At 35.5% G+C, this 15,266-nt stretch overlaps 1 protein-coding gene across 3 annotated transcripts in view; it reads left to right on the top strand.

Annotated features, from left to right (window-relative positions):
- Positions 1 to 15,266, top strand: part of LOC150109453 (uncharacterized) — a 710,474-nt gene that overhangs the window by 527,465 nt on the left and 167,743 nt on the right. For all 3 annotated transcript variants that reach the window (XM_090413228.1, XM_090413221.1, XM_090413233.1), the window contains exons 15-16: positions 7,790 to 7,907; positions 10,321 to 10,537. In XM_090413228.1, coding sequence (XP_090269354.1) covers positions 7,790 to 7,907; positions 10,321 to 10,537 — 335 coding nt within the window. The remainder of the gene's footprint in view (positions 1 to 7,789; positions 7,908 to 10,320; positions 10,538 to 15,266) is intronic.

Below are 15,266 nucleotides of genomic sequence, written 5' to 3'. Positions count from 1 at the left end.
ATCAGCATTGTCTTTACTTTTGACTTCTCCAAGCGACTCTTTTTCGGATGCCCCCTCTTCTGGTGGTCTCCACTCAGCACTCTGACACTTTGTTTTGGGCTCATACTGAAAACACCACATCTTGTCACAGTAACAATGTTTCAAGGAAATTTGAGTCCTTATGAGTGGTTTTAATGAGGTCCTTGCAGTGTTCAATTCTATAAATTTTTTGGTCATCGGTCAACTTGTGGGGAACAAATTGCAAATTTAATTTACGAAGGCCCAAACTCTCGGCCAAAATGTTGTGCACAGTTGATTTTGGAATCTCCAATTCATCTTTGGACGATTTTGGGTTTTCTTTGATGAAATCACGCACTTTTTGTTAACTTCGCTCAGTTCAGTTTTTGGAACGGCCTGGCTTTTTGTCATCCTCAAACGTCTCACGACCACTCTGAAATCGCTTAAACCACTTGTAAACTTGCGTACAGGATAAACATTCATCACCGTATGAAGCATTTTTTTGAAGCATTTGATGCATTTCGGTAAAACTTTTACCAAGTTTAACACAAAAGTCAATCGCAGCTCTCTGTTTGAAACTCATTTTCCGACCGTTCGTCAAAACACACTGTCACTCTTGGTACTATTACTTGGCTTCTAATGAAACAAATGTCATAAACAGTTGACACAATACTAATGAAGGTTGCTGCTTTCAACAACAAAAAAGATACAACAGGTGGCGTCACTAGTTTCTTCTATTTTTGAAAAGTTTGGTTTCTTTTTGGACAGAGGGTGTAGAGTTCCTCACAATATTCCTTGGAACTGTAGTGTTGGTCTCTTTTCATAGTCACTTTCTTAACTTGGGCTTTATTTTTCATGCATTTTGCTTTCTTTTTTCTCTGTATACTTCTATAATCTTTCTTTTGCACTTGAGAAACACAGTTTGCAATTGATATTAATAAGCATTTAACTATCTTTCATCCATTTCTGACCTCTGTTCCTTCAAATTCTTTGTTTGTCTAGTCTGCATGATGACTGTTACCAACTGGTGTCAAGGATGACATCTCAGATACTGTTTAATTTCTCCTACACTATGACCAGATCAAAAACTCTTGTGTTCCTTCTGCCACTTGTTGCTTTAAGTATAATTTGAGAAAAAAATAGAAACAGAAAGTGCCCGTGTCCTTTGATCAAATACAATTCTGTCTCTTGCATTCAGTTATGATGTGGAAAATTTTTTCCACATGGTTACATCAGCTATTTGTTCTTGTCAAATGCACTCAAATATCCATGTTTGTCAAACTTCTTGGCCTCCGCATCTTGTTGACTGTCACTTATTATTAAATCCACTGATCTCTTCAACTGAAATATCATACTGAATAATAGTCTGTAATATTGATTCCAAATCTTTCACTGCTTGATTCACTTTCTCTCAGGCATTCTTACTGACTTCTGTCTAATCTCATGTTGTAATCTTGTATAATAATCACTCACTTTGAATTTGCTAAGCTAATTTCCTTAAACGTTTTCTTCATTACTTTTGCTTCCTGGTCTGCAGTGACACTCCACTAAGTATCCTGTTCATCTACTGTGTGCTGTACACTTTCAAGCCATTGGTGTTGTTTCTCTTTTGGTTCTCTATCCTGAGGATAAAACTAATCTGCTAATAAAAATAATTCTTAATCATCCTGTTTTTACATAACTTTCCCCATTCTCCTGAAATATGTTATCCTGAGGATAAAATTAATCTGCTAATAAAAATAACTCTTAATCATCCTGTTTTTATGTAACTTTTCCCATTCTCCTGCAATATGCTATCTTCTCACTTGCCCCACCCATGGGACACATGGTAGAGGGGACCTCCCAGTGATGTACTGTCCTTATTAATTAAACCTCTTTTTCTTTACTTATCTTCCCATATATTCTTCATTCTACTTCTCTTGAGTATTTTTTACCATCCTTTCTTCCAGACCACCATCATTGGGATCCAACCCCCTGCTGCCATGCAAGGTGTTAGATATCTGAAAAGGTGAATCCTGGTAGTCTCACACTACTTAGGCCTCTCTCTTCAGCAAGATATGCAGTCCTGGATGGCTCAGCCATGACCAATTAGTAAGTGGGCTTGCCTGCAAGGGTCAAGGGTGTTGCAGTAAGTCTCCTTCCCCATAGTCTGGGGAGAGGGCTCAAGGCTTGTTACGATGCTTGAATAGCATCCAGGGTAGCCCTGGCATTTAACACCTGAGCAGTCATTCCTTGCTGGTTGGTGGGGAGCTCTGGCACCAAAAAAAAACCCTTGAACATGAATTCTTCATCCTCAAATGTTTCAGGGACCTAACAAGGACACAATCAAGTACTGATGCTGTAGATACATTTGGTAACAGAAGTAAGAAACAAAAGACACTTCATACCAGTTTTTCTGACCATCCATGCAACAGATGAAAAGCCAATGGGGAAAATGTCACCTTTATTCAAAAGAGTTTAGGACTGGCAGATTCTCCCTGTCGTCTAACCTAACCAGGATGGTTAGGTTAGATGCTTAAAAAAAAAGATTAGATGCTTAAATTGGAATGACTGCCTCTGTACTGCCAAGTACAGAGGCAGTCATTCCAATTTAAATTTGAACAGTGCAGAAGTGCTTCAGCACTCTCTTTAAATGAATGCTCAAAGCTAAACCTGCACCGATGTAAAAAGCAAGTATTGGACCAGAGGACATTGTGGTCAGTGTCCACTCCTTGCTAAGCAAGGCAGATTTTTTAGGTTTATTATTGCTGATATAAGATTTGCATTCCTGTAGTCATTTTTTGACCAAATGTACTGTATGGAGACAATCATACTCTATCTGATAAACTCCAGAGAGAGAGAGAGAGCTGTTTATCTTTCGTAGATGGTAACCAAGAGGAGATTTTGTTGATAAGAATGAATGCAGGATCTGAACTGGATCTTTGCAGTCGTTTTAAAAATGCCTGCTATATTTGGGATAGGGATTTACATTGCTGGTTTGAGGTTCTTGGGGATAGGTTTGTAAGTGTCCAGGATGTGTTTAAACTTCTTTGAGGGTGAAGCATTTCTATGGTATGATGCATTGGATTGTGCTCAATTCTTGTTGGTTACATGTGTCTAATAAACTAAAATACCATCTCTGATAAAATGTGATCAGTGCCTATTCAGCATTCATTTACAGTTTTAATTCCAACTCAGAGAACAAATTTTAATAAGTTTCATTTATTCCCTGTGGTGTATAGGCTTTTAGACTCTTACCTTTTGTATTTTTCTGAGAGATACTGTAGGTTTTCAAATCAAATGTACACAAGTTCATTCTTCATACCCGAAATTTCTGTCCATGCAAATGTATTGATATACTGTTTGTATGAACATATTCTTATATATGATATGATTATTTAAATAAGAAAGAGTACTTCAAGAGTGTATGTAAATTAAGTGTACCTGTCATCTCTGAATATACTTTTTTAATCAAGAATATACATTATTTTAATTGCATTTTCTGTTTATGACAAAACCAGAATTTTTTTTATACTTTCAGTAAGCAGTGCTGATAGTAGTTTAACACATTATTTTGAAAAACTGTGTGTTCAAAAAAGTTTGAACACAAGGGTGGTCTGAAATGTTCTCGACCATAGATGGCAAGATTTTTTTTCTCCCTAAGTTGGTACATCTGTCAAAAGCATCCACGTGAAATTGCAAGTCATTCTATCAAGTAGTTTGTTTTATACAGCTGTCTGAAGCAAAAGTGTTGTCTGTATCCCTTGAAATGGATAAAATTAAGTATCGTGCAATTATAAAATTCTTTGTAAAAGGTTTAACGGCAAAAGAAATTCATTCTAAGTTCATAAAAGTTTATGGGCACAATTAAGAAATGGGCTGCTGAGTTTAAATGTGGCTGTACAAGCCTTGAAGATGATCCACATGAAGTACGTTCAACTAGTGTAACAACATCAGAAATAATTGATAAAGTGCACGATATGGTATTGCATGACCAGCGAGTCAAAATGTGTGAAATTGCTGAGACTATAGGCATTTCAAAAGAACGTGTAGAATATATTTTGCATGAAGAATTGCAAATGAAAAAGCTTTGTGCAAGGTAGGTGCCGCGCTCTAACAGCAAATCAAAAACGCACTCGCATGAAAATCTCTGAATAGTGCTTGGAGCATTTTAACAAGAATAAAACTGATTTTGTGCATCGATTTATTACTATGTATAAGACTTGGATTCACTATTACACACACAGAATCCAAACAGCATCAAAACAGTGGATAGAAGCCGGTTGTTCAGCGCCGAAGAAGACTAAAGTCATTTCTGTCAGCAGGAAAGGTCATGGCATCGGTGTTTTGGGATGCTAAAGATATTTTGTTTATTAATTATCTTGAAAAGGGTAAAACAGTAACCGGGTAATATTATTTTGATCTTTTAACCAGACTAGACGAAAAAATCGTGAGAAAAGACCTGGTTTGTAGAAGAAAAAAAAAATCATCTTTTATCAGGACAATGTACCTACCCACAAAGAGGTGTTTTGTCAATGGGAAAATTAAGGGATCTGCACTATGAATTGTTGGAACATCCACCCTTATTCCCTCAGATTTGGCTCCGTCTGACTTCTACTCTTCCGAAAACTAAAACTCTTCCTCGCTGGTCAGCGTTTTTCTTCGAATCAGGAGGTAATTGCAGCTGTAGAGGGGTATTTTGTAGACCTTACTGAGAACCACTACAGGGACAGGATAATGGCGCTGGAGCATCGCTAGAATAAATGTATTAGTTTTAAGGTAGATTATGTTGAAAAATTTGCTTAACTTATTGATAATTTGAAAAGCACTTTTAGAATTATTTTTATTTAAGTCCTCTTCTATATTTTTGCATTCATCTAATATCCATAAGTTTCTAGCATATTTGATTTCTTTTTTAATAATCTTAGTAATATTTTTATACTGTTCTCTATTATCACCGCTATTAATATGAGATTTCAAATATCTTCTTTCGTCTGCAATTAATTGGAGCATAGAAGATGAAGATGGAACTCCTATCACGGACAACCAGAAAATAATTGATAGATGGAAATGTTATGCAACCAAGCTTTTTCAAAAGGACCCTCAACTGACTGACGATATTTTGGACGGAATTTTGTCAGGAAGTTCAGAGGAGGGGGATTACCCGATATTAAAAGAAGTCATTGCAGCTGTTAGCTCCTCAAAAATAGGAAAATCACCCGGAATTGATAGTGTTACAATGGAACTGCTACGCGAAGGAGGTGACATCATCATAGACAGCTTGCTAAATTTATTCCAGGACCTATGGAACACAGGGACTTGGCCTTCTGATTGGCAGACTTCTGTCCGTGTACCTATTCCTGAAAAGGGAAACAGCAATAAATGTAGCAACTACTGAACAATAAGCCTTATTAGTCATCCAAGCAAAATCCTGTTAAAAATACTATTGTCAAGAATTGAAAAGAAAATAGAAAGCAGACTATCAGATGAACAAGCAGGTTTTCGGAAGTCCAGAAGTACAATCAACCATATTTTTACAATACACATACTAGGCGAAAAATACATAGAACATAACAAAATAATCTGTCACAACTTTTTAGACCTTCAAAAAACTTTTGACTCAATATGGCACGAGGCATTATGGAAAATTTTAGAACATTATGGTATTGACAGCAAAATCATTAGGATTATTAAATCTCTTTCTTCCTCATCTGATATGAGAATTGAAATTAAAAATTACAGCAGTGAACTGTTCTGGGCAGAACGGGGGGTAAGACAGGGATGCATCTTGTCCCCTCTTCTTATTAATTGTTTTCTGGAATATGTCATAGATGAAGCTCTTCATGAATATGACACTGGAATAGTAGTTGGTGGACTAAGAATAAATAACTTACGTTTTGCAGATGATATCGATCTTCTGGCAGAAAGTGAAGAAGAATTACAAGAGATAACCAGCTGTGTTTTTGGAACATTAAAAAAAATATGGATTTTATATAAACCTACAAAAAACAAAAATAATGATAACCTCAAAATCAGACATTGAATTCTTAAAGATACAAATTGGCAATAAACACATAGAGAATGTAAACAAGTTCACTTATCTAGGAAAAGCATGTTGAGTGAAGATGGTCGTTCAAAAACCGACATTAAATACCGAATGCTAAGGCAATCGTGGCCCTACAGAAGTTAAAAATTGTGGGGAGATAACAGAATAGCAATCACAACCAGACTAAGACTAATTGACACCTTGGTGAATTCTATCCTCTTGTATTGTTGAGAGGCCTGGGCTTTATTGAGGGGAAAATGAGAGGAGACTCCTGTCTTTTGAAATGAAAACTTACAGAAGACTTTTGAGAATTCCCTCTACCACTCACGAAACCAGTGAAAATCTCCGAAAACTTATTGATTCAATAGACGGGAGAAGAAGGGAAAATATTCTGACAGTCATCAGAAGAAGACGGATGAAATGGTTCGGACATGTGGAGAGGGCTAATGGCATTCCAAAGCAAACACTAGAAGGAATCGTTCTGGGACCAAGGGTTAGGCGCCCACCTGATTAAAATGGACTGATAACATCAAAAAATGGACAAATTCCTCCCTTTCTCAACTGACATCAAGAACAAGAGACCGAGATGATTGGAGGAGGCTAACAAAGAATATCACCTACCAGCCATGAATGACCCAACAGTCCATTTAGGACTATGGGAGAGAAGAGAGATGTTGAAAAATAAAAATAATTTTAAAATTATAAATTCGTTTTTTCATTGTTAGGCTGAGAACCTTTCAGACCACTCTCGTATTATTGCCTGTTATCACTTTGATGATACCACATAATGACAGTTGGCCTTCCACTTCTGCTGGTCTGCTATGGATTTAGATTGCATGTGTGTACTCTAGCTGATTCGCAACTTCTGCATGATAAAGAAAAAAACTTTGTAAAATCCATGTGCCTGGCTAATTCATGGTTTGGGAGACATCCAGATCAGTTAGCAAATATCCTGACACTACTCTCTGCCTTTAGGAACTGAGCTACTGTATGGGGGGGGGAACACACACACACAGCTTAGGTCATATATGTTTATAGACTCCTTTTCCAAGAGTTATATCCCTCCTGTTCATACCTATAAGCTATCAGTAAGCTATGATAATGAGTGTATGTAAACATTTACAAGATGCTGCTAACTACTGTAGTAGTAGTAGTAGTAATTTATGCATAAGACAAATATACAGTAGTAAATTTGGTCATATGCATCATAGTGAGTAATTATTTGCCTTGATTCAATACTGGCTCATAAAATATGTCTATTACCTCTGCTATAATTGGATAATTTTTATTGACAGAATTGTCTAAAATGATGACACTTCTATGGTGTGATCGAATTTAAATTATTTCATGTTTAAGATCATTATTAAAAATTTTTAGTGATTTCAGTAGGACCATTTTATGGCAAATAGACTGAAACATTGTTCCAAAAACAGTTCTAATTATAATATATGGTATTCCTACATGGGAATGTCATTATGACTTATTACTTTTTTTTGATTCTCTGCATTCATTATTCAAACAAATAAAAAAAAAATATCATTTGATCTATTATGCATTTTTCAGAAATTAGTTTCTGAAGTTGTAGACGTGTATAGCCTTCCATGTGTTCTTTGTGTTGTCATTTCAACAGCCTACAATGTAGAGCTACATTTAAGATAGATCTTGTACAAAATAATAGTCCTCTGTAAGCTGCTAGTAAAAAATAACATCTGGTACTTACATTTCTAATTAATTACATGATATTTAATTATATAACTTTCTTTTTAGGCTAGCCGCATTGAAACGTAGTGGAGAAGAAGATTGGAAAAGAAGAGTTCAGAAAATTAAAGAGGATGGAACTGAGGAAGAAATTAAAGCAACTGTTATTCCACAAGTAAAAGATACTGTAAGAATTATTTAATAGACTTATTTTTTCTTGTTGTGACAAACTCATAATAGTTAGGATAATGCTTATAAGAACCATTGTCAATGCTCATTTCATTGATAGAATACCTCGGCCATTAATGTTGATGTTACTTCTAAACTACTGAATATTTATTGCATAATTATAGAAGTTTGATTCTGCTTTGGAATTAATATTCCAAATAGATTATAAAAACAACTGATCTTTGCTTTATTGCATCTCATTTGGAGATCTGTATTCAGTTCTGGAATCATGAATTTCCATAAATATGTGGTAAAAATTCAGTAGAATAGAGGGTGCTGTCAGTATTCCTGTTTGTGGTCTCTATAAGAATACATCATTACTTTTTGGGTTTTTGTAACAGAACTGATAATACACACACAAACAAAAATATAATACATTCAGTTATATTATGAACATTTAGAAGACCCACAAGTATAATTATTAGTGTCAGTAATAACTATAATGTTAATACTACCGTAGTAATATACTGGATTAATATAACACATTAGATAATGAAGACTTAATACCAGTCTTATTTTCATAACTATCATACACATAATATTTCAATAATAGAAGCAGAATAATTCTATTATTGAATATTATGTTATATTCAATAATAGTATTATTGAATATAACATTCTGCAGAACAATAATTCTGTTATTGTTGCAGAATGCTTTTAATCATTTAAAATGCATTTTAATTGAGATATGAAGTGATGTATGGAAAGTGGCGTATGGAGGCGCTAAGTCTGAGAGGAGGAGGTCGAACAAAAAATGAAATCCTGTGGTGTACCACATGATTTCATTCTTTGTTCATTGTTATTTAATTTGTATATTAATGATATTATGATTCATCTAGAGAGAGAGAGAAAGCATGTTGCTCCTATCCATGAAAGTTGTTTGCAGACCTAGTACATTTTGTACCATGGATGGGCTAAGGGTGTGTGTGTATATATATATATATATTTTTTTTTTTTTTTTTCTATTTTATCAATTTTATATATTTTTTGTATTTTTAATTTTTTTTTTTTTACATAGTCTGGAAACCCTGCTCTAGAGACCAAACATGGAACTTTTTCAAGCCACTTCAGGCCTCCAATAAGAGGATCGGTGGTCTCACACTGGGCAATGAAATTCATCTCCCACCTAAAGACTGTCAGAAAGATCCATGCCCATGGGGAATTCGAACCTGCAGTGCATTGGTTGGAGAGCAGTTATGCTTACTGCTTGGTCAACCAGGCTGGCTAACATCATTTCTGCAGGTAACTAACAAACTGATTATATGGGTAAATGATAATGAATGCCAGTTCAGTGTTGCTAAGTGTAAGGTTATGCATTTCAAATTAAGGATGCTATAGAAAAGATATATTATTGAGAATTGACCAAAAATAATCAATTGAAGCTGGAGATTTGGTGGAGATTATAATGGACAGATTTTAGGGACAAATAGTGGACAAAATTTTGGAACCACATTGTTTAAGGTAGTTTGTCATTGCTTTAGATAACTACACTGTTGAGGAGCACACTATCTTGTAAGGAAAAAAAAGTAATTTTTCCCACTTTGAGGCTTTGTAAGAACACATCTGGACTAATATGGTCATCTGGGTCCCATTGAGACAGATCCAATGACTGGTAACTGTAACTGAAACAAAAACTGACCTATGAGGACAGATCGAGAGAATGTAGTCTTTATATTCTGAGGAATAGATGGAGGAGTTATAACAGAAACATAAGTTAGTAAGAGGGGATATTATAATATACATGCAAGTGAGATTTTCCAGTTTATGCCAAGTGTGTATGTGTGGCAGGTACAACTCCGGGTCATGTGCCTCACATTCTCATTATGGTGATTGGATGAAATAGGCTGCCATTAAATTTTGTGAGTACTATTTAAGAATAGGAGTTGGACTCCCTGTACGGGCCTGCATAATTATAAAAATGTGTTGTATACAACAAACAGATTTCACTTCTGCTAGTTCAGGGAATAGCGTACATATTAGTCATTTATTACATATTTCCTGAGAAGGAAAAAGAAGCCCAAAGTTTTGGAAGAATATTAAAAGTTGATACGTAAATATTACAATATAATTTAAATATAGTCAATTATGAGCTAATTCCTCATGAAAGGAAATGTGTTCTGGAATAAAATATGGATTTCATGTTTTCATTCTTTGGTTTTTAGGGATCTGGATCTCAACAAGTTATTTTATTCCCAACATTGGTGATTATTGATATAAAAGAATTGTGAAAGGCCTTCCCAAAATGTATAAAAATAATTTCAACAAACCTTTAGATATTCTGAAGATTTATTGTAAATTCCTTTTTTTAAAGAATTACTTTGAACGGTATTTACATTTGAACTTCTGTAATTATTTGTTTTCTCTTAATATAGCGATATGTTCCATTGCCACTTCCATCTAGCATAGCTGATCGTTTAAATCAGCTTGAAGAATCTCGAAGTCAGTGGAGAAATCGTGTTGAAGAGAAAGATGCAACAAAGTTCACGGTAGCTGGAAAGATGGGACAAACTCCTCTAGCTCCTCATGAGAGTCCTCTTTTAGAAAGGAAAAAACGTACCCCTAAACCTGTAAAATTTCGAAGTAAAACAGGTGAGTTTTATCCATTCACCAGCTTAGATATGTGTGTGGCTTATTGTTTATATTACTTATGAAATTTGTCACACACATGAACTGAGTTTTAGTTAAATGCAGCATAAGCTTGAATAACTCATTATTCCACTCTTTTGTTATGTAATGAATTAGGTTATATTCTGTGAGAGAGAGAGAGTTTATCAATACCTGATGCATGCAATAACCACTTATTTCTGGCTGCTCACTAAACATCAATGGGTGGGAGGGGGTAATATGCATATTTTATTATAAAATGTAGTCAGTTGAGATAATGAAGTTATCTTATTGATATTGTCAGTTTCAGTTATCTATTGGAGATCATCTTCAATAGTATGTTTACACTGTGCACATAAGAAGTCAGTGAAACACAAATGAGATTTATAGGATCATTCAGAAATAACCTTTAATAAGAGGTTATTTCTAACCTCTTAATGCATTAATGCCTGCATGATGACTGGTTGAGGCAGGCATTTTGATTGGATGTGTATAATGACCTCTGACTTCATTTCTATATTTTTTGGGTGGCAGGATAGTATTGCATGACTTGTGTTTATTGCACCACTGTATGCTCTGCAGTACTGTACTGCAAGTTAATTTAAGTTTATGTTATTATCAAGGAGAGGAAAGATTAGCAAAATAGGTGTTCTTTGCCAGCTTGGCAGGAAAAAGACCTAGAGGAAGACCAAGATGTAGATGGATTGGTACAGTAAAAAGCACCTTAAAGACAGAAATATAAGATCTGATAATATTGGAGTCTTGACAGATAACAGATTAATTTGGAAGAAAATTATTGATTGGAAGTTAGTAATGGTGTAACTTTTTCATGTAGCACTATCGTAATTATCCTGTACACCCTCTGAGCATACATATCAAGAATTTGATGATGATAATGGTATTGTTAAGAAAGACTCACGAATTTAAACCCATGCCCCCCCCCCCCCCCCAAGAGATCTCAGTCTTTTGAAGCTAGTTCTACAGGTAAAGCACCAAGAAAAGTCATCAGTTTAGTCACAAAACAACCAATAATGAAAGACCATAATCGAATTCTTAGTGTTAAAGTTAATTTGTAAAATATAGCATAGCTAGGACCACTGCAAATACAATAATTAAGAACAAAGAGATGCTGGAAAAAATGAAAGTGATGGTGTCCTCAACTTGACTTTTTTCAAAGGGAGAGAAACAATTGTTGAAATGGATGATATAAATATGGATTAGAGAAAAGCAAATGAGAGGTAATTCTGTTTTTCAGGTCTTTATTTGTGAAAATGCAAAGACTTTTAATGAACTGGTTAGTGAATCACCTTCATCAAATTCTTGATTCACTGAGTTTACTGCCTCTCATGGTTTGAAAATAGGTCAGGTATTAAAAGTGTTGGGATATGAGGAGGCTGCCAGTGTCAAGCAAGAGACAGCAGAGTAGTTTTGAGTTGAGTTTGCAGAACTTGTGGAAGAGGAGGGTTGTCTTCCACAGCAGGTCTTCAATTCAGATGAAACAGGTATCTTCTGGAAGAAGTTGCCAAGAAGGACTTGCATTACAAAAGAAGACTCCAAACTACCAGGCCACAAGCCCATGAAGGACTGCTTCAAAGACAGCACTGTAGCCTATTTAAAAAAAAACCTGTTGAATGAGAGGAAAAAAACAGAACACTCGACACAGTTTCTTCAATTATACCTCTGACAAGAGATTCTCCTTCATTCTCAACAGAAGGCAGCACTGTCACTCTAGAGATTTCTCCTGCAGAAGAGGTACAATACATAGAACATCTTCTACTTTTGCTGGAGATTCTTCTTCCCACCACTAATCCTTCATCTTAGCATGTACAAGACCAAGATAAATAAAACTTTTTTATTGTTATTATCATCATCATCATCATCATCATCATCAAATTCTTACATGTACCCTCAAGGGGTGTACAGGATATGACAGTACTACATGAAAAAATTACATCATTACTAACTTCCTATCTACAATTTTCCTCCAAATCAGTCTGTTACTTGTCAAAACCCCAACATTATCAGATCTTATATTTCTATCGTCTAAGGCACTTTGTACCGTATCAATCCACCTATATCTTGGTCTTCCTCTGGGTCGTTTTCCTGCCAACCTGGCAGAGAACACTTGTTTTGCTAATCTTTCCTCTCCCATTCTATTTAAGTGACCATACCATCTGAGATTAGCTCTGCTAATGCATTCCTGGATGCTGACAATGTCAAGTTCTTTCCTAATATCCTCATTTTTAATATGATATTGCCATTGATGCCATCTGTTCATGCCTCTAATCTTTCTCAGGACTCTCATATCTGTGGTCTCTAGTCTTTGGTCAAGTGTTTTACTTCTGACCCAGCTCTCAGATCCATAAGTTAAAATTGGTTTGAACACAGTCTTGTATACAGCTAATTTAGTGTTCCGACTAATTTCTTTCTTATTCCATATGAATTTATTCAATTGACTTCCCACGATACCAGCTTTGCTGATTCTGTTGTCTATTTCTATATTTAGTTTACCATCTTCAGTAAAAATTGTGCCTAAGTAGCTGAAATGTTTTACTTGTTCCACAGGTTCTCCATTCACAACACAGTTGACATTTTCAATGATTCTGCCTATTTTCATTGTCTTTGTCTTTTTATTGCTGACCTTCATACCATATCTATTACAACAGCTATTCAATTTAGTCAGAGAATGTTGCAGACTTGTAGCGGATTTATTTAGAAGTATAACATCATCCGCATAAAGCAAAGAGCTGACATTAACATCTCCAATTTTGATAGCAGGTTTAATACCACATTCCTTCATAATGTGAACCATATAGATAATGAATAACAGAGGGGATAATGTACATCCTTGTCTCACACCAGATTTAACATTAAACCATCTTCCTGTACTTCCTTCAATTCTAACTGCTGACTCACAACTCAAATAAAGACTAAGTATTGCTTGATATAATGCCCCATTGACACCATATAACTGAAGCGTATTGAATAGCTTCTCTCTTGGCACCTTGTCATATGCCTTTTCCAAATCGACAAAACTTAAATACAGATCTTTGTTATATTCCCATGCTTTCTCGACTATTTGTCGTAAAGTGAAGATCTGATCCTGACAGCCTCTATTTGGCCTGAATCCAGCTTGTTCTTCACCAAGCTTTTCTTCCACAATTCTTCTCAACCGTTTCTCAAGTATACTTGCATAGATCTTGCCAGGAACACTCAGTAGGGAAACACCTCTGTAATTCTCACATTCAGTTTTATTTCCCTTTTTATATATGGGTACTATGAGAGCTCTACTCCAATCATCGGGAATTCGTCCCTCTGTCCAGGCTTTCTGAACTATGCAGTGCAGCCATTGTAAGACTCTTATACCACCATACTTCAGCATTTCTGGTCGAATATCATCGACTCCTGCTGCCTTTCCACATTTCAAGCCTTTGATGGCTTTTTCTACTTCAAGTATGGATATGTATTCCTGACTGCATGCCTGGTCAGTGTTTTTTATCACTGTGCTGTCATCACTGCTTGTTTCATTTAGCAGTTTTTCAAAGTAATTACTCCATACTTCAAGGATATCTTTTTCTCCTGTTTTCATTTCACCTTTATCATCTCTAATTCCTTTTACAGCACTCTTTCCTCCATTCCTAAGCTTCTTCAACAACCTCCAGAATATTTTGCCACCTTCTTGATATTTATTTTCTATATTCTTGCCAAAGTCCTCCCATGACTTTTGTTTAGCTAGTTTTACACACTGTTTAGCTTTCTTACATTTGTCTCTGTATTCTGTAAGAGTAAAAGCTGACTTATTTGCCAGGAACTTTTGATATGCTTTCTTCTTTTCCTTCACTGCCTCTTTAACTTCCTGTGTCCACCAGGGAGTTCTGATTTTTTTATCCTTGCACACAACCTCACCACATGCCTCTCTGGCAGAATCAATCAATGTTTCCTTCAGAGTTTGCCACTGAATCTCCAAGGTTTGATTCCTGTTCTCAAACTCTTTCATTTTCTTTTCAATAATATTTCTGTATTTTAGTCTACAGTTCACATCTGAGAGCTGCTCAACTTTTATTCGCTTTAAAACTTTCTTACATGTTATTCTTTTCAATATGAAATTTAATTTTATCCTGCTCAAGACTAAATAGTGATCACTTCCAATTTCAAATCCTCTGTACACTCTGGTGTCCTGCACCAGCGAGAAAACATCACTATCAACAATAACATAGTCAATGAGACTTTTCTTATTCCTAGCCTCTTCTCTCCATGTGAATTTGTGCACATTTTTATGTTGGAACATGGTGTTAGTAATAACCAGTCCATGTCCTGAGCAGAAATCCAACATATATTTGCCATTGTTATTAGCTTTGCTCTTTTCTCCAAATTTTCCCAAAATATTTTTGTATGTCTCACAATCATTTCCTACTCTGCTATTTAGATCCCCAACAAGGACCAATATTTCATTTTTCATTGTGTCAGTTGCTTTTTCTAAAGCCTCAAAAAATTCCTCCACTTCTACCTTAGTAGAAAACCTTCTGTGGGACCATAGGCACAAATAAGTCTCATTGTCCAGTTCCCCATTCTCATATTTGCCCACATTACTCTACTTGAGACTGACTGCCATTCAAGAAGATTAGCCTCGTATTTTGTGTTGAATACTATGGCTACTCCTTCTTTTCCTTGATTGTCATTGCCTGAATATAACATTTTGTATTTATTGCTCAGA

Source organism: Typopeltis vanoorti, chromosome 2 (assembly GCF_054136105.1).
Source record: "Typopeltis vanoorti isolate ZY-2024b chromosome 2, IOZ_Tvanoo_1.0, whole genome shotgun sequence".
NCBI lineage: Eukaryota > Metazoa > Arthropoda > Arachnida > Uropygi > Thelyphonidae > Typopeltis > Typopeltis vanoorti.
This window is presented reverse-complemented; position numbering and strand designations above follow the sequence as displayed.